Here is a 19,764-nt window from a genome sequence, read left to right on the forward strand (position 1 = left end):
CGAGTGTCCAAGGCATCTTATCGCATGTTCAACCACTAAAGTTTCTCCACGCGCACTCCAGCACTCCATCTCCTTGGTCACCAATCCTTGCGGAATTTCCGGAAGTTTATCTTCTTCATTTCACTGACACACCTGTCGTACGTAATGTAACGGGCCACATCGTCAAGAAAGGCCCATCGGTATCCGCACGACCTCGTCGCCTAGCACCAGCCCTCCTCAGATCGTTCGCCTAGAATTTGAGCACATGCTGGAACTTGGTTTTGTGCGGCCTCATCCAGCCCGTGGTCATCAGCGCACCCCATTGTGCCCAAAAAGAGTGGTGATTGGAGACCTTGCGGTGATTATCGGGCTTTGGATAAAGTAACCATTCCCGACCGATACCCGATTCTGCATATACAAAATTTCGCTGCCAGACTCGACTGCTGTACAATGTTCAGTAAAATAGATTCAGTAAAAGCGTCTCCAGGTGACTGTCGAGCCATCCGATATACCCAAGGCTGCTATCATCACTCATTTTGGCATACTCGAGTACCTTCGTACGCCGTTCGGACTGCGCAGCGTGGCTCAGACGTTTCAGCGTTTTGTTCATGAAGTTTTTCGCGGCCTCCTGTTGTCCCGTCTATTGAGATGGTACCCTTGTCTTCAGCTGCAGTAGATCAGCTGCAAAAGTTTTCACGCGACTGTGACAGTACGGTCTCGTTGCCAACGCCACGAAAAGCGAATTCGGCATCTTAGAGTTAGATTTCCTTGGCCATCGTGTCGACCGTCGCTGTACACGACCACTTCCCAGTGGTATCATTGCCATTTTCAAATTTTCACGACCGACAACCGTGAGAAGCTTTGTGAGTATTTAGGACTCGTGAATGATAACCGCAGGTTCCTGCCAGGCTGCGCCATCATTATGAAGCCACTTCATGGCTTGTTAGGACCAAGTGTTCCGTTACCTTGGATAGAAGTGGCCACCACGAGTTTAGAAAACATAAAAGTGGAACTCACCAAGGTGACACTTCTTGCTCATCGCATACCTAACAGTCTCACCTCAATTTGTCGCTCGCACATGGCAGCCCCCCTCTCCTTTTTCTCTAAGATGACACTACAAGAGCGGCGCTGCATTACTCTTGACCGGAAGTTGCTGGCTTTATACGGTGCCGTCATACACTTCCGCCACTACATCGAAGGTCGTCAGTTCTTGATACTGACAGATTAAAAGCCTCTAACACACGTCCTGAATTCGAACAGCATCTCGTATATCCTCGTGAGCTTCGACATCTAGGCTACATATCTGAGTTTACCAGCGACATTCATCAAGTCAACAGCAAGGAAAACACAGTGGCCGATGCACTATGTGGGCTGCACGTCGACTCGACTTCCGTCAGCAGACACCACGTGGATTTCCCAGGCTTTTCAACAAGACAGGGCGATGACGGTGATCTCCGCGCCACTGGTACTGATAGTGACGTTCCTATTATCTGTGATACTTCAAGCAACTACTGTCGTCCATATGCACAACCAGCTTTTTGCCGAATCGTATTTGAAGCCCTACACTCGCAGTCACACCCGGGAACGAGAGCGACGCAACGCCTAGTAACCTCTAAATATGTGTGGTACGCGTATAAATGGAGATGGTCGGAGCTGAACGCGCGGCCGCTGGAAATGCAAGCAGGCCAACCTTTCTAGACATACAGTCGGCGCAATGGAGTTTTACACCTCCTTTTGCCCACTTCATTCATATACACATAGATATCGTTGGCCTTTTGCCTCCTGTGCAAGAGCACAGATACATGTTAACGTGCGTCGGCCGTTTTCCTCGTTGGCCCAAATCTGTGCCACTTACCAACATTACCGCAGAAACAGTCGCACAGGCTGTTGTCCCAGTGTGGATCAGCCGATATGGCGTACTCTCTACTATAACAGCTGATCGCGGTGGTCATTTTAGGTCCACACTTTTTCCGTAACATCTCGAAAACGCTTGGTGTCACACACATTAAGACAAGTGCCTACCATTCGGCGTCTAACGGAATGGGCGAACGTTTTCATCGCGAGATAAAGGATGCCAAAATGTGTTCCGACAATACCATGCCATGGAGGGAACGCCTCCCTTTTGTCCTCCTCCGCCTCCGGACTGCACTGATGAGCGACATGCAGTGCTCTACGGCAGAACTTGTTTTTGGCGCAACATTCCGCGTGCCCGGAGAGTTTTTGGTACACAGTCCTCACATGTACCCTTTGAAATAAGCAACTATGCTAGGCGACTCCGAGCAGTGATGAACACCATTGTTCAGCCAACGTTTCGCCCCACTCATCGGAACGCGTTGGTCAGCCCGTACCTGATCGACTACACACACAGAGTCTTACGCCGAGACGCAGCCCGTCCTCTGCTACAAACACTGTACGACGGCCCCTTCAAGGTACTCAATCGTACGCCCAAACAGTTTACAGTGATGATCAACAGGCACGAAGGCACCGTACCTATTTAACGTCTGAAACCAGCTTATTGAGATAAAGAATCGATAAGCAGACGGGCCACCGCAAACGCCTTCGAATCTACAAATCGCCGTCGAAATGTCCGATATGCTACAGATACGAACTTCATTTCTCACGCACCATTAGGAGCCTCGCCGCTTTGTCCCTAGGGGAGGGCCCTGTAGCGTCTACGTCGGCACGTCGGCTCGAAGAGAGAAGACGACGGTGAAGTCCTGGCACGCTTGGGGTGCCGCTTGTTCCCCGATCATCATATTGTCGCGTGGCAATGACGGTTGGGACACAGCAGCAAAACTGTGACTGGCAAAACTAACTTTTTTGGGTGAGCCTGTGCCCAGAAAGAACAGGCTACGACTCAATGCTCAATGCAAACAGGCTCAATGCTTAGCGAAAACGTCGATGATCGTCGAAAATCTGACAAGCGGGTCAAGCGCGTCGGCTTTTCATCATCAGTCGTCGAATGTTCCAGAGTAATCGCTGGGACTCGTGTACCTTCCACAGAGTTCTACATTATTTACGTGGCGCACACATGCAATCAGATTACACAAGGTTCGGTCATAGACAGTGGATGGAACCGTCGATAACATTACAGAAACTTCTGATACATGCAGGCGCGTCCTGCGCTGTGTAATAACATTTGTTAGGCGATGAAACGTGTCACCCGATAAAGACAAACAAGTATACGTGTCAATACCCCCCTCCTAAAGATCATCGACCAGATGCTGCAAACAAACGAAAGTAATAAAGAAAAACGCCCGTACTAAGGAAAACAACAAAATAAGGAAGTTCGTCAGCGTGCGTAAAAGGGTTTAAGATGCACCACGTGGACCACTTCAGATGGTGCTCGGCGCCGCTGTGAATGCGAAATGCCGTCTGACACAACCTCATAGTCCAGTGCGCCAACACATCGGATGACCTTGTAGGGTCCGAAACAGCGTCGCAGCAGTTTCTCACTCAATCCTCGTCGGCGTATCGGGGACCAAACATAAACACGGTCGCGGGGCTGGTAGTCGACACAGCGTCGTCGGAGGTTGCAGTGTCAGCTGTCCGTACGCTGCTGCTTCTTGATCCGAGACCGGGCGGGCTGTCGGGCTTCTTCAACGCGCTGGAGATAGGTAGCCACGTCAAGATTCTCTTCGTTAGTGACGTGCGGAAGCATGGCGTCGAGCGTCGTCGTCGGGTGCCTGCCGCAAAGCAGCTTAAACGGTGTGACCTGCGTTCTTACTGGCACGGCCGTGTTGTAAGCGAAGGTACATTGCTAGTATGTCGGCGAGCGTCTTATTCCGGCACTCCGTGAGACCATTCGTATGTGGGTGGTAGGCAGTTGTCCTCCTGTGCTTTGTATGACTGTGCTGCAGAATGGCTTGGGTGAGCTCCGCTGTAAAGGCCGTTCCTCTGTCGGTGATGAGGACTTCTGGGGCACCATGGTGGTGCAGGACGCGCCTGCATGTATCAGAAATTCCTGTAATGTTATCAACGGTTCCATCCACTGTCTATGACCGAACCTTGTGTAATCTGATTGCATGTGTGCGCCACGTGAATAATGTAGAACTCTGTGGAAGGTACACGGGTCCCAGTGATTAATCTGGAACATTCGATAACTGATGATGAAAAGCCGACGCGCTTGACCCGCTTGTCAGATTTTCGACGATCATCGACGTTTTCGCTCAGCATTGAGCCTGTTTACATTGAGCATTGAGTCGTAGCCTGTTCTTTCTGGGCACAGGCTCACCCAAAAAAGTTAGTTTTGCCAGTCACAGTTTTGCTCCTGTGCCCTCAACCATCATTACCACGTGACAATATGATGATCGAAGAACAAGCGGAACCCTAAGCGTGCCAGGACTTCATCGTCGTCTTCTCTCTTCAAGCCGAAGCGCCGAAATAGACGCTACAGGGCCCTCCCTTAGGGGAAAAGCGGCGAGGCTGCTAATGGTGAGTGAGAAATGAAGTTCGTATCTGTAGCATAACGGACATTACGACGGCGATTTGTAGATTTGTAGGAGGCTGCACCGTGCCAGCTATCCTGAAGGTTTCTTTAAGTTTGCTAGACAACACAAGGCGTGATGGTCGCTGACAATATTGAATGGCCGGCCATATAGAGAAGGGTGAAATGTTCTCGACAAAGAATTTCGCCACTTCGGCTGCGCTACCTTTCGGCAGAGCTTTTGTTTCAGCGAAGCGGGTGAGGTAGTCCTTCGCCACGATGGTCTACTTATTTCCGGTTGTTGACGCCGGAGAGGGTTCCAACAAGTCCATCCCGATCTGATGAAATGGTCGGCAAGGAGGCTCGATTGGCTGTAGTAATCCAGATGGCCTTGTCGGTGGTGTCTTGCATCGCTCACAGTCCCGGCATGTCCTGATATAACAAGCGACGTCGGCGGTCAGGCGCGGCCAGTAACACCTCTCCGGTATCCTCGATAGTGACCGGGAGAATCCGAGGTGTCCAGCGGTCGGATTTTCATGTAGGGCGTGGAATATTTCTGGACGCAGCCCTGAGAGAATAACAAAAAAGTAGTTGGAGCGGACTAGTGAGATGTTCTTTACTTGTAGGTTGTTTTAAAGCGAGAACGAAGGGAATCCTCGCTTAAATGCATTAGGGACAACGTCGGTGTGCCCTTCTAAATAATCTACGAGGCTTTTTAGTGCCGGGTATGCTCGTTGCTGTTCAGCGAAGTCTTCTGCGCCTTATATGCCAAGGAAGGGGTCGTCATTCTGGTCATCTTGCGGCGGCGAGTCAATGGGGGCGCGTGTTAGGCAATCGGCATCAGAGTGTTTTAGTCCGGACTTGTAGGTTACAGTAATATCATATGCTTGCAGTCTTAGGCTACACCGTGCCAGCCATGCTGAAGGATTCTTTAAGTTTGCTAGCGAACGTAAGGCGTGATGGTCGCTGACAATATTGAATGGCCGGCCATATAGGTAAGGGTGAAATTTCGCTGTAGCCCAAACGTGGGCGAGACATTCTTTTCCGGTTGTAGAATAATTGCCTTCCGTTTTGATAACGACCGCCTAGCGTAAGCTATAACGCGTCCAAGTCTGTGTTTTCTCTTGACTAGGACGGCATCGAGGTCTAGGCTACTGGCGTCAGTGTGGATTTCGGTATCGGCGTCCTCGTCGAAGTGCGCAAGTACTGGGGGCGACTGCATGTATCGTTTGAGGTCTTGAAATGCGTCGGCCTGCGGCGTTTCCAACTCGAACTCGACATCACATTTAGTTAGATATGTCAGTGACTCAGGGATGCGTGAAAAGTCCTTGACAAAGCGCCTGTAGTAGGCATAGTAGGCACACATGCCAAGGAATCGACACGCTGCCTTGTTGTCGATGGGTTGTGGGAACTTTGCTATGGCAGCAGTCTTCTGCGGCTCGGGGCGGGCTCCAGACTTCCTGATGACGTGGCCTAAGAACAGAAGCTCATCATAAGCGAAGCGGCACTTTTATGGCTTCAGAGTGAGCCCTGATGACTTGATGGCCTCTAATAATGTCGCAATCCGCCTAAGGTGATCGTCGAAGTTTCAGGCGACGACCACGACGTCATCCAAGTAAACAAGACAGGTCTGACACTTCAATCTCGCTAACACCATGTCCATGACGCGCGGGAACGTTGCAGGCGCAGAGCACAGTCCGAATGGCCTGAGCTTGAACCCGTAGAGGCCGTCTGGCATGATGGACGCGGTCTTTTCCCGATCTCTCTCGTAGAATTCTATTTGCCAGTAGCCAGACTTGAGATCCATCGACGATAAGTATTTTGCGTTGCAGAGCCGATCTAATGCGTCTTCTATTCGTGGTAGGGGATACACATCCTTCTTTGTGATCTTGTTCAGCCGACGATAATCGACGCAGAAACGTAAGGTTCCGTCCTTTTTCTTCATGAAGAGAACAGGGGATCTCCACGGCCTTTTCGAAGGCTGGATGACGTCGCGCAGCATTTTGTCGACTTGTTCTCTTATAGCTTCACTTTCTCACGTCGAAACTCGGTAAGGGCTCTCGCGGAGTGGTCGAGCGCAGCACTCTTCGGTGTTTATGCGATGCTTTGCGACTGGTCTTTGTCGAATCCTCAATGATGTCGCAAAGCAGTCTTTGTCTCATTGGAGCAGACTTCCGCGCTGTTGCTGCTTAATCATGGGAAGACTTGGATTTATGTCGAAGTCAGGTTCGAGAACTATGGTCGTCGAGTTAGATGCGGCCGAATCCGAGAGGACAAACGCATTACTGGTTTCCAGAATTTCCTCGATGTACGCGATCGTTATGCCCTTGTTGATGCGCTTGAACTCCTGGCTGAAATCTGTCAGCAACATTTTAGTTTTTCCTCCTTGCAGTCGAGCGATCTCTTGCGACGCGGATATCGCGGTCTAGCAGTAGACGTTGGTCACCCTCGATGGCGCCTTCTACGTCGGCAGGTGTTTAGGCGCCGGCGGAAATGACAATGCTGGAGCGGGGCGGGATGCTGACTTGACTTTCGAGCACGCCCAAGGCATGGTGACTATGAGAGCTCTCCAGCGGTATGGCTAGATCTTCCGACACCGTTATCGACTTAGACTTCAGGTCGATGATTGCGCCGTTTTGGTTCAGGAACTCCATGCCGAGAGTGACGTCTCGTGAACACTGTTGAAGGATAACGAAGATGGCAGGGTAAGTCCGGTCATGAACGGTAATTCTTGCCGTGCAGATTCCAGTCGGCGTGATGAGGTGTCCTTCAGCGGGCCGAATACGAGGGCCTTTCTATGCAGTCTTAACGTTCTTCAACTGGGCGGTGATGGGTCCACTCATGACGGAGTAATTGCCTCGTGTGTCTACTAAGGCGGTGAATGCGTGGAAGTCGAGAGCCATGTCAAGGTAGGTGGTTCTTTGTCTTGCGCTACAGTTAGGTCTTGGCGTCGGATCACGGCTGCGTAGCGTGGACCTGTGGCTGGTACGTGGCGCCGTGAGGCCGTCTTTCGTCGACGTATTCTTTGTTTCCAGACTTCGTCGGGACGGCGGCGTGTTCGACGAAAACCAACAGCCCCTCCACCAGTTGCTGCTTTTAGTTTTCCGTATACGGGCTCGCAGACCGGCCCCGGGCTTGGCTAGTGTATGGTCGGCGCAGCGGCCACAGGTCGTGACGGCGAACGCCTTGTGACGGCGAACGGCACGGTCGTCGAGGGCTCCACTGAGTGGCGGCAAGGTAGTCAGCGATAGCGCGAGGTCGTTCGCCAAGCTGTGGTCGCGGCACGTTAACAGCGAACCCTCGCAGCTCCCGGTATGGGCATCGGAAATGTCCGTCTTCCTCGCGTAGTTGCGCTGGGCGATGGGTGGGCCTGTTGGCGGCGGCGGCGGTGGACGACAGAATTGTTGCGTTAAAGGGCCCTGGCCCGGTGGCCCGGTCGCGCAGGGGGGCCTTGACGGTGGGCGACGGCGGCGTAGGTCATCGCTTCCGGCTGGGGTTGTGGTGATTCTGGTAGCACCTCAAGAACTCCAAGGGATCGTTGAAGCTCATCTTTGACGGTTTCGGCTACTGAGGCCACTTGAGGCTGCGACCTTCGGTACAACTTCTGAAGCTCTTTCCGTACGACGGCTCTGATAGTCTCGCGCAGATCGCCGGTGACGAGTGATTGAATTCCTGCGTAGTTTGTTTAGTTGATACGGCGGTCGAATTGCCGGTTCCGCATTTCGAGTGTCTTCTCGAGGCTGGCGATCTCGCGAAGGAACTCTTTTACGGTCTTCGGGAGGCTACGTATCATCATCATCATCATCCTGGTTACGTCCACTGCAGGGCCAAGGCCTCTCTCATACTTCTCCAACTACCCCGGTCATGTAGTAATTGTGGCCAAGTTGTCCCTGCAAGCTTCTTTATCTCGTCCGCCCACCAAACTTTCTGCCATCCCCTGCTACGCTTCCCCTCCCTTGCAATCCAGTCCGTAACCCTTAACGACCATTGGTTATCTTCCCTCCTCAGTACATGTCCTGCCCATGCTCATTTATTTTCTTGATTTCAGCTAAGATGTCATTAACTGCGTTTGTTTCCTCACCCAATCTGCTCTTATCCATTAACGTTACACCTATCATTCTTCTTTCCATAGGTTGTTGCATCGTCCTAAATTTAAGTAGAACCCTTTTCGTAAGCCTCTAGGTTTCTGCCCTGTACGTGAGTACTGGTAAGACAAAGCTGTTATACACTTTTCTCTTGAGGGATAATGACAACCTACTGTTCATGATCTGAGAACGTCTGCCAGACGCACCCCAGTCCATTCTTATTCTTCTGATTGCTTCATTCTCATGATCCGGATTCGTGGTCACTACCTGTCCTAAGTAGATGTATTCCCTTACCACTTCGAGTGCCTCGCTACCTATCCTAAACTGCTGTTCTCTTCCGAGGCTGTTAAACAGTACCGTAGTTTTCTGCACATTAATTTTTAGACCCACCCTTCTTCTCTTTCTCTCCAGGCCAGTGAGCATGCATTGCAATTGGTACCCTGAGTTACTAGCCAAGGCAATATCATCAGCGAATCGCAAGTTACTAAGGTATTCACGGTTACCTTTTATCCACAGTTGTTCCCAACGCAGGTCTCTGAATATCTCCTGTAAACAAGCTGTGAATAACATTGGAGAGATCGTATCTCCCTGCTTGACGCCTTTCCTTGTTGGTATTTTGGTGCTTTCTTTATGGAGGACTATGGTGGCTGTGGCGGCGTTATAGATATCTTTCAGTATATTTACATACGGCTCGTCTACATCCTGATTCCGTAATGCCTCCATGACTGCTAAGGTTTAGACTGAATCAAACGCTTTCTCGTAATCAATGAAAGCCGTATAAGAGGGTTGGTTATATTCCGCCCATTTTTCATTCACCTGATTGATAGTTTGAATATGGTCTATTGTTAAGTAGCGTTTATGAAATCCAGCCTGGTCCTTTGGCTGACAGAAGTCTAAGGTTTCCTGATTCTATTGGCGATTACCTTCGTAAATACTTTGTTGGCAACGGACAGTAAGCTGATCGGTCTGTAATTTTTCAAGTCCTTTGCGTCCCCTTTCTTATGCATTAGGATTATGTTAGCGTTCTTCCAAGATTCCGATAGGCTCGCAGTGATGAGGCATTGCATATAAAGGGTGGCCAGTTTTTCTAGAACAATCTGCCCACCATCCTTCAACAAATCTGGTGTTGCCGGATCCTCCCCAGCTGCCTTCCCCCTTTGTATAGCTCCCATGGCTTTCTTTGCTTCCGATGTAACTGTGGGATTTCAAATTCCTCTAGTCTATTCTCTCTTCCACTATCGTCGTGGGTGCCACTGTTACTGTACAAATCTTTATAGAACTCCTCAGTCACATCAACTATCGCATCCATATTAGTAATGATATTGCCGGCTTTGTCTCTTAACGCATACATCTCATTCTTGCCTATACCTATTTTCTTCTTCACTGCTTTTAGGCTTCCTCCGTTCCTGAGAGCATATTCAATTCTATGCATATTATACTTCCTTATGTCAGCTGTCTTACGCTTGTTGATTAACTTGAAAAGTTCTGCTAATTCTATTCTAGCTGTGGGTTTAGATGCTTTCATACATTGGCGTTTCTTGATCAGATCTTTCGTCTCTTGCGATAGCTTACTGGCATCCTGTCTAACGGAGTTACCACCGATTTCTACTGCACACTCCTTAATGATGCCCATAAGATTGTCGTTCATATCTTCAGCACTAAGGTCCTCTTCCTGAGTTAAGGCCGAATGCCTGTTCTGTAGCTTGATCCGGAATTCCTCTATTTTACCTGTTACCCTAATTCATTGATCGGGTACTTATGTGCCAGTTTTTCCGCTCCCTCCTCAAGTCTAGGCTATTTCGAAATCTTGACATCCTATGGTGACTGCAGCGCACTTTGCCGAGCACGTCCACATCTTGTATGATGCCAGGGTTAGCGCAGAGTATAAAGTCCATTTTATTTCTAGCCTCGCTATTCGGGCTCCTCCACGTCCACCTTCGGATATCCCGTTTGCGGAAGAAGGTATTCATTATCTGCTTACTGTTCTGTCCTGCAAACTCTACTAATAACTCTCCCCTGCTATTCCTAGAACCTATGCCATATTTCCCCACTGACTTGTCTCCAGCCCGCTTCTTGCCTATCCTGGCATTGAGGTCGCTCATCAGTAGAGTGTATTTTGCTTTGAATTTACCCATCGCCGATTTCACGTCTTCATAGAAGCTGTCGACTTCCTGGTCATAATGACTGGATGTAGGGGCGTAGACCTGTACGACTTTCAATTTGTACCTCTTATTAATTTTAACAAGACCTGCCACCCTCTCGTTAATGCTATAGTATTGCTGTATGTTACCAGCTATATTCTTATTAATCAGGAGTCCGTCTCCTAGTTCTCGTCTCTGCCGCTGAGTCCCGGTAGCACAGGATGTGCCCGCTTTTTAGCACTGCATATGCTTCTTTTGTCCTCCTAACTTCACTGAGCCCTATTATATCCCATTTACTGCCCTCTAATTCCTCCAATAGCAGTGCTAGACTCGCTTCACTAGATAACGTTCTAGCGTTAAATGTTGCCAGGTTCAGATATCAATGTAGGCCTGTCCGGAACCAGAGATTCTTAGCACCCTCTGCTGCGTCGCAGGTCTGATCGCCGCCGTGGTCAGTTGTTTCGCAGGTGCTGGGGCACCTAGGGTCGGGGTTTGATTGTTGTATTCATATAGGAGGTTGTGGCCAAGTACTGCACCAGGGTGCCCAAGCCTGCTCTGGTGAGGGAGTGCGCTACCGGGTCTGGTCACCGGTATCAGGCCGCACTCCAGGCCTGTTTATGCAATTTTATGAACACGTGCATTTATTTATCCGGTGGTAAATTGCGCGGCACCGGGATTCGAACCATGGTCCTCTTTGCACGCGAGGCGGATGCTCTACCTCTACGCCACCGCTGCGACCTATCTACGTATGTACGGCTACACATCATTGCGCCAAAAAGTTCTTCCTTCACACCACGCATGAGTAGGCGGACTTTCTTCTCCGGGTTGGCGTGGCGGAACATACGGCTCATTCCTTCCGTACAGATGACAACGTTCTCGTTAGGTGGCTGCACTCGGGCGTCTAGCATAGCTTCGGCCCTTTCCGTGCGCACGACGCTCGTAAAGGTGAGCAGGAAGCCGCTACGGAACAGGTCCCATGTTGACAAAGTCGACTCCCGGGTCTTAGACCACGTTCTGGTGGCGTCTTCCGAGGCGAAGTATACATGCCGCAGCTTGTCGTCGCAGTCCCAATTGTTGAAAGTCGCGATTCATTCGTAGGTCTCCAGCCAGGATTCCGGGTCTTAAGTCGCTGCTCCATGGAAGGTCGGTGGGTCCGGAGGTGGTTGCAGGATAACGGGGGACGCTGGGGCAACCATCGGGGTTGTCTTGGCCACGATGTTCTTTGTCGTCTCACGTAGAAGTCCGTGTTACGGGAGTAGCTGTTGCAGTCGGCGACTTGCTTGATGATCCGGGACGACGTAGGTTTTGTCTTTGCGGTCCGGGCTTGGATCACGGCTTTCTGGAAGCGTCCGGTACAGGATCGCCAAGCGGCTCCACCAGTTGTCGCGTTGTAGTGACGGTTGAGGACGCAGTAAAAAAACTGTAACTGGCAAAACTAACTTTATTCAGTGAACCTGTGCCCAGAAAAAACAGGTTACACTCAATGCTCAACGAAAACGGCGAACACAGTTGGCGATCGTAGAAAATCTGATCAGCGGGTCAAGCACGTCGGCTTTTATACATAAGTCGTCGAATGTTCCAGAGTAATCGCTGTGTCCCGAGTTCTTTCCTGAAAGTTCTACATTATTCGCGTCGCACACACATGCAATCAGATTACACAAGGTTCAATCACAGACAGCGGATGGAACCATCGATAACATTCGAGGAACTTAGATACATGCAGGCGCGTCCTGCGCTGTGCGATAACATTTGTTAGGCGGTGAAACGTGTCGCCCCATAAAGACAAACAAGTACACGTGTCATTATGTTCTCCAGTGGGAGTGTAAATACAGATATTACTATGTAGTGTGACTCAAAGAGTCACTCCATTACCTACAAATTGTTGCCTACCGCTTATGAAGCTACAAACGATTTACATTTGCTCTATTATAACTATTAGATGTCTTCGCAAGTTAAGCATTGTTGTGCAGATACAAGGCACTGCAGGTTTCGCATGACGGGGCTAGGGTGCTCGTCAGAGAACGCTGACACAGAAATAAGAAGACTGGTGGGAACGCGCAGCAGCTTAACAAAGCGGTAGGTTTGTTGAGTACCGATCCGGGAGACATGCATGCATGGAATTCATGCTACCAAACCATCTATCTATACGCGCATAACAATTTGCATGGTGCGAAGTAGCGCTAGACTTCATTTCCCCTGGACAGCTGGCTACAGAGCACTGCATGCATGAAATATGATGAAATAAAGGTATAGTGCTCAAATGTGCAGAGGCGCATCAGCAGCCTTTCGTACAACACTAATGTCGCTGTCTATGTAGACCAAGTTTACTACGATGTCGTCGTCGACATTTCGTAACTTAACCTGATGGCGATGGGGCCGAAGTCGAAATGCGCAACGTACACGAGGCCATCGCTTCTTCTGCTGCTCAAAGATTCGTCGCTTGCTTCACCACACGATGTTGGCGGTGTCGAAGACATAGCATGCGATATCTGGAGCAAAAAGGAAACAAACGGCAGCTGTGCTCCGACATAACGTGGTGAGGTGGCTGATTTTGTACCACACGATGGCTCGGTTCCATGCAGCACATGACATCACAGGTGACATCACAATATGGCGGCCGGCAGGGAGGGCGAGGCTTAGAGCCGGCGAGCTCTTCTTTACATTTTAGACAGAAATGTGCTCTCACTGCCCGGTTTGCGCACGCATATACCCTCAATAGAACCTCTACTACTATTAATTGCAGAAAACTGCAGATTGTTGGATGACCATGTCATGCCCCCTTTAAATTTTTCAATTCCTTATGGCGGTCCCTTGTTATGAATTACTATAATACTGGCATTCTTCCAGCGCTCTGGTACATTTGAAAGTGTCAGGAGTTGTCTAAAAAGAGCCGCGAGGTTTTCAAGCATATTATCTCCCCTATCTTTTATTAAATCCGCTGTTATTCCACAGTCTCGAACTGGTTTGCCCCCAGAGTTGTTTTGCAAGGTCATTCTAATTTTATCGTTATTTATATGAGTAATCACTATCCTGTTCACCACTACTTCGCATGACAGTAGCGTGGATTTTCTGGGTTCTGTACAGGTCAGTATAGCATTCTTCAGCTACTTTCACCATAGAAATGAAATTGCTCATGACAGTGCCTTTCTTATCTTTCACTGCATAAAGTTCGCATTGTCTTAAGCTAAGTTTTCTTCGCACTCATTTCATGCTGCGGCCATCTCCAACTCCTTCCTAAATTTTCCCCACTTTATAATTGCGAATATTCCTTACTTTCTTCTTGGTCATTAGTTTTGACAGTCCAGCGAATTCTACCGGATCTTCTGAGATAGACACTTTGATTCCCATGTTGTACAAACAGACAAAGGACCAACAAGTCGTTAGGCGAGACACTTGCGACTTGTCAACAGCGGGGGCAGCCCGACAACCTTCTGAAGCTGCTTCGTATATTTGCAGCTTGGACCACTGTTTCAACAGCTGTTTACGGCGCGCCGTGATATCAGCAAGTGCAAGGCTCACATGAAGTGACTACGTGTGACTTCCAGTGGCGTCACGCCCACCAGGTGGAACAACAAGCGACATAAAGGCCTGCATCTTCGATCTGGAACCACTTGGCAGCAGCGAGGGCAGCCCGACAACCTTCTGAAGCTGCTTTGTATATTTGCAGGTTAGAATTAGTTTCCACAATTAATACAGAAAACGCTCTTAGTTTTGCCCTAGTTGCTGCCGATACCAGTGCTTGTGCGTTCTCTTGTATTGGGCATGTTATGGCTGATTCCGCCAAATTGTGTGAGGAGCTCAGGAAGAAAATGTTCAATTTCAAGTATAAATTGGAAGGTGAAGTCAGAAAAGAACTTACAGACCTGAAGACAAGTCTTGACTTCTGTCATGCCGAACTCGAAAAGGTCAAGCATGAGAAAGATGAAATCGCGAAAGAAAACAAGGACCTCAAGGCAATTAACACAAAACTTGCAAGCCATTGCTCAACGATATCAAAACAAGTCGCTCAACTCGAGAACCATGTTACAGTGTCTCAGCATTACTCAAGAAACCGTAATCTCGTGATAAAAGGTGTACCCTTGACTGAAGGTGAAAGCCTTCCTGGTCTTGCACGAAATCGGTGTGATCTTGAGTGAACCTATCACGGAAACAGACATCGAAGTGTGCCATTGTGCGCCTACAAGGAAAGCAGGTGCAACCCCAAACATAATTGTGCAGTGTAAGAGCCGAACCAAACACGATTCTATCCTTCAAAAAGCAAAAAGTCATGCCTGTCAACTCAAGAACTGGGTTTTTCCCCTGGTTCACCATTGTATGTTAACGTGCACCTTTGTCCAACGCTGAAGCATCTTCTCGGTATAGCGCTTGCGCAAATAAGAAGAAAGAACTGGCAATTTGTTTGTTCAAGCAGCGGCAAGATTTTGAACAGAAAAGATGAAACGTCACCGATTGTGCATATTTGCAGTGAGCGTGATCAAGAAAGGATTAACTAGTTTGCGTTGACTGCACATATTATTTTTGTTACTCAGTGCTTTTGCCATGGCTGTGTCCCCAGAATACGTTAACAATGCATTTCACCTGTCTAAAAACCCTTTCACGTGTTTTCACTTGAATGTGCAGTCCCTGAGAAACAAGGAGGATGAACTGTCAGTTTTCTTAGATTAATTTGTTTTCAGCTTCGACGTGATAATGTTTAGAGACATGGTGTTCTGCGAATACTGAAATTTTCAACCGCGGATGTTATCATGGCTTCTTTTTTAATAGACAACATAATCAAGTTGGTGGTTTAGAAGTTCTCGTGAAACATGAGCTAGAATGTGAAATAGATACGAAGTATTAATTTATATCCGAGGACAATGAACGTTTGACATTATTATCCTGCGAATATATTTTCACTGTCATGTATCGGCCACCGAAGGCACAAATGCAACATTTCATTGAATACCTAGAAAAGCTTCTAAATTATGTGAATTCCAAAAACGCGAAACTAGTTATTGGCGGAGACCTAAATAATGGTATCTTAAAATCTTACCGCATTAAAGAAACACTCTTTTCAGCAGTACAGTCATCTGGTCACGCTATCATAACAGATACGGCAACGCGTGTTACCTCCCACACAGAGGCACTCATCGACCTCTCTATTACATATATACATACAGAAAGTTCGACAACTGGTGTTCTGGATTGTGATATCTGCGACCGCTTGCCGATTTATTCGTTTATCCGGGCTGAAGACAAACTTACATATGCTTAAATGAACGATGTAAAGATGGTACAAAATACCGTACCTACAACTTTAAACGCCTTCTACGCGTGCTTTGAAAGGGAAACTTGGACTGACATTTACCATTATTGCATACGCTGCATACGAGGCTTTCATTTCTGCTTTCAAACTTACTTATTTCGAACATCAGAGGACCTCGATAGTTATAAAAATATCGTAATAAGCTTAACACTTTCTAAAAAATGAAAAGCGCTCTTTTCTGCACGATCAGTTTTGTAAAGAGCAATGTAGGGACAGTGCTCAGATGTAGAATAAGCTCAACAGTTTGCTATATCATCAAGGACGTCGTATTGAGGGATTCGAGCTTGCTGAACAATTTAATACGCTTCTCAGAGATGTTGTGTCAGGTCCGCAAAGGTCAAGTAGGTCTAAACATGCCATAAGCAGCAACCCTTCTAGCATGTATCTGGAACCAACTAATGAGGCCGAAACATGTGTCATATTTAACTTATTTAAAAAACGGCAAAGCGCGTGATATCGATGGTATAGCGATAGCTCCAGTTAAACACGTGGTTGAAATAATAGCCCCAATATTGGCTTATGTATATAACTTACCAATATCTTCAGGTTGTTTTCCGAAACTGATGCAAGTAGCTGAAGTCAGTATGCTTTTTAAAAGTGGTGGCAGAAATGACATGGCTAACTATAGGACAATTTAGATTCTACCCATTTTTTCAAAGGGCTTGAAGAAGATAATTTATAAACGACTAATGAACTTTTGCGTGAAATTTAGCTTAATTACTTCGTCACAGTATGGCTTCCCACATGACAGGTCCACAGAACAGGTCTCCTGAAGCAAAAATAATTATTTCTTGAGTCCATTGAAAACAAAGAATTGTGCATCCGTGTATTCGTAGACTACTCGAAGGCGTTCGATCTGATCAACGATGAAATACTTTTGGAAAAACTGGAATTATATCGCATTCGTGCAATCGCAGCGCTGCTCCTAAAAATTTACCTACAATATCGATGCCAGCGCGTGGCGATAGGAAATCACGTGTCTACTTGCCAGAATATTACCACAGGAGTCCCTCAGGGAAGCATCCTGAGCCCATTATTGTTTTTGCTATATAATAACGAGATAACAACTATTAGCAACGATCCAAGTTATATTTTGTATGCAGATGACACAAGCCTTTTATTTAAAAGCAACGACGTGCAGCACGTGATCTTGGTTATTAACGAAACTATGAAAAAACTTAGTAAATAGGGTGCTGCAAATTGCCTGTTCATAAATTCTAAAAATAAAACTCCAATGTTGTTCCATGCGTGTCAAAGTTCGCTTATTGTAAAACCAGTGATAAAGTTCGACAACTGCAACACTGAAGCATTTGATACTGTAAGAACGCTAAGAATACTTTTCAGTAAAAACGTGAGCTGGGATCCTCACGTTAGCTCAATTAAGTCTAGCGTAAATAGGTGTGTTGGTGTTCTAGCAAAATTTCTCTCATACTTCCATGCATCCGTAAAGTTAATGTATAACACACTTTTCTTATCACATCTTATCTATTGTTTCCTGGTTTGGGGAAATACCACATCGTCTAAAATTAGCAAACTGCATGTGCTACAAAAGAAGGCGTTACGTCACATCGCTAATGCTGATTTCAATGCACACACTGCTGAACTGTTTCGTCAGTTTAAAATTGTTCCCATGCCCAAACTTTACGAGTATTTTCTATGCATAAGAGACAAAAAAATCTGTATATAGCTGCGAGTGTGCATTTCTTGGCATATCATTGCTGAAAACGAATACCATTGTATATCCATTCCGCAGTAAAGAGTATTGGCACGTGCCATTTTGTCGTACTGAGCATGGGCGGCAAATATTACGTCATGCACTTGCAGTTCTGTAGAACAGACAATTTTCCAAGACATTCATGAGGAAATTTGCAGCATACGCAACATGCGAGAGTTTTTCATGCAATGATGTCAGTACTCTTTTACCATTGCTGTTAGTATTTAGTATTTTTATGTATATATAATTACTGTCAAGCTGTTCGTATTATATTAAATTGTGTAACACTAAAGGTTCACCTGCAATGATAAACAGTTACAATGCCTTCTTAATGTATATTGCAGCCCTTTTTTGTATGCTTTGTATGTGGGGGCTCGGGCGCTTCACAAGTGAATTGAGTTTCACTTTTCGCCCGAGCATTCCCGCATTGTGGTGATGCAAATAAATTTCAACTTCAACTTCAATTTCTGCGGCACTTGAGCACCAAAAGGAGGTGACGCGTCTACAGGAGAATAGAACGCTGGGAACTGTTAAGTTCTAAGCTTGTAAGAAAGGGAGGTGTGGCGAGTGCCACCGAACACAGAACCCCAAGCGGCAAGCAAGCCAAGCGCACCGCCGAGAAGACACCGGCTTCCCTGAGGAGACGAAGAGAAACACATAATCTTGTGCGATTGCAATGACAAGCGAGAAAGTCAGCCTAGCAATGCACCAACCAATGCAATTCCTTACTCGTTACAGGACCCGGCTACTAAAGGTAACTACGTAGCTGTGATGAAACAATTAAAAAGGCTCAGCGAAACAAGTTTTTAAAATCTAAGCTTGTCAGTATGTGGCTGCCACTTCGGCTTCGACGAAATTATTGCTGATCATATACGCCAGATATAAACAGGCGATATAAATATATACGTGTGTTGCTGAGTGAGTCAATCACCTTGTCCTCAATTGAACGGGATGTCTCAAATGAAGCCACTCCTTCGAGTCTAGGACCAGAGTAGCTTGCAAAGTTGCAGTAGCCTTCTGAAAAGTACGTGAAGTAGTAGCCCGTTCGGTCGTGTTGGTACACACTTCGCCAGCATTCCTGCGAAATAAAGAAATAAATTATTTTAGGTATTTATTTATTTATTCAAAAGAACCTTACAGGCCCTTTGGCAGGGCACAAAGTAAGGGAGGGCATTATAATCAGTAAAGATATAAAAAGTACAAATTTCCAACAGGATCAGTGCTATAAAATGATTGCCCTGTTATACAATATTCAAGGCACAGGTAATACAAAGCAATATCAGAACACTTGTAACCATTAACAGAGCAAAAGGAATACTGTTTATGAAAATAAAGTGCAACATTGCAAATATGCACGACGAAATACACTAGACTTGGCATCCGAGAGCGGTATTAAATGGGTAAAGCATGAGTTAGTGCCAGCGGAACGTGTCGGAGTTAGATATGGACGCTATGTTATCAGGGAGGTCATTCCAGAGGCGAACGGGACGACGTAGTGCAGATGAATTAAATGCATTTGGGTTACCGTATTGGGCATGAAACTGAACTGATTATGTAATTTTCGTGGGCAAGAGTGGGGTATTTGCAGTTGTAACCGGGTTCGTTGATTAGTATATATATATATATATATATATATATATATATATTGGTGGAATAAGCACAGACGAGCGATGTTGCCGCCCATATCTAATGGCTGCAGTAGCAGTCTAGTTTAATTTGGGTAATGTTTGAGTTTATACTGTAGTTACGTGATATGAACCGGGCTTCGCTGTTTTGTATGCTTTCCGTCATATTGATTAGGTAATTTTGAAGAGGGGACCAAATTGAGAAGGCGCATTCCAACTGTGGCAAAATGAATGTTTGGAAAGCGAGTTTTCGAATGTTTGACGGGACATTTTGCAAGTTGCGTCCTAGATAGCCAAGAGAACGTGATGCTTTGGCACATGTAGAAGCAATGTGCGGGACCCATGAAAGATTCTCTTTAAGAAGAACACCAAGGTACTTGTATGCTGTAGTGTGGAAAAGCATACTGTTATTAAGGTGTTACGAAAATTTAAAATTGACACATTTTCGGCGGGAGCACATCACCTCGCTCTTTTAAAGTTTACTGTCTT

At 47.0% G+C, this 19,764-nt stretch overlaps 1 protein-coding gene across 1 annotated transcript in view; it reads right to left on the reverse strand.

The window, feature by feature from the left end:
• Positions 1 to 19,764, reverse strand: part of LOC142578103 (uncharacterized) — a 136,446-nt gene that overhangs the window by 28,681 nt on the left and 88,001 nt on the right. Inside the window, exon 4 of the mRNA XM_075687517.1 lies at positions 18,582 to 18,728. Coding sequence (XP_075543632.1) covers positions 18,582 to 18,728 — 147 coding nt within the window. The remainder of the gene's footprint in view (positions 1 to 18,581; positions 18,729 to 19,764) is intronic.

This window comes from Dermacentor variabilis, chromosome 4 (genome assembly GCF_050947875.1).
Source record: "Dermacentor variabilis isolate Ectoservices chromosome 4, ASM5094787v1, whole genome shotgun sequence".
Taxonomy (NCBI): domain Eukaryota; kingdom Metazoa; phylum Arthropoda; class Arachnida; order Ixodida; family Ixodidae; genus Dermacentor; species Dermacentor variabilis.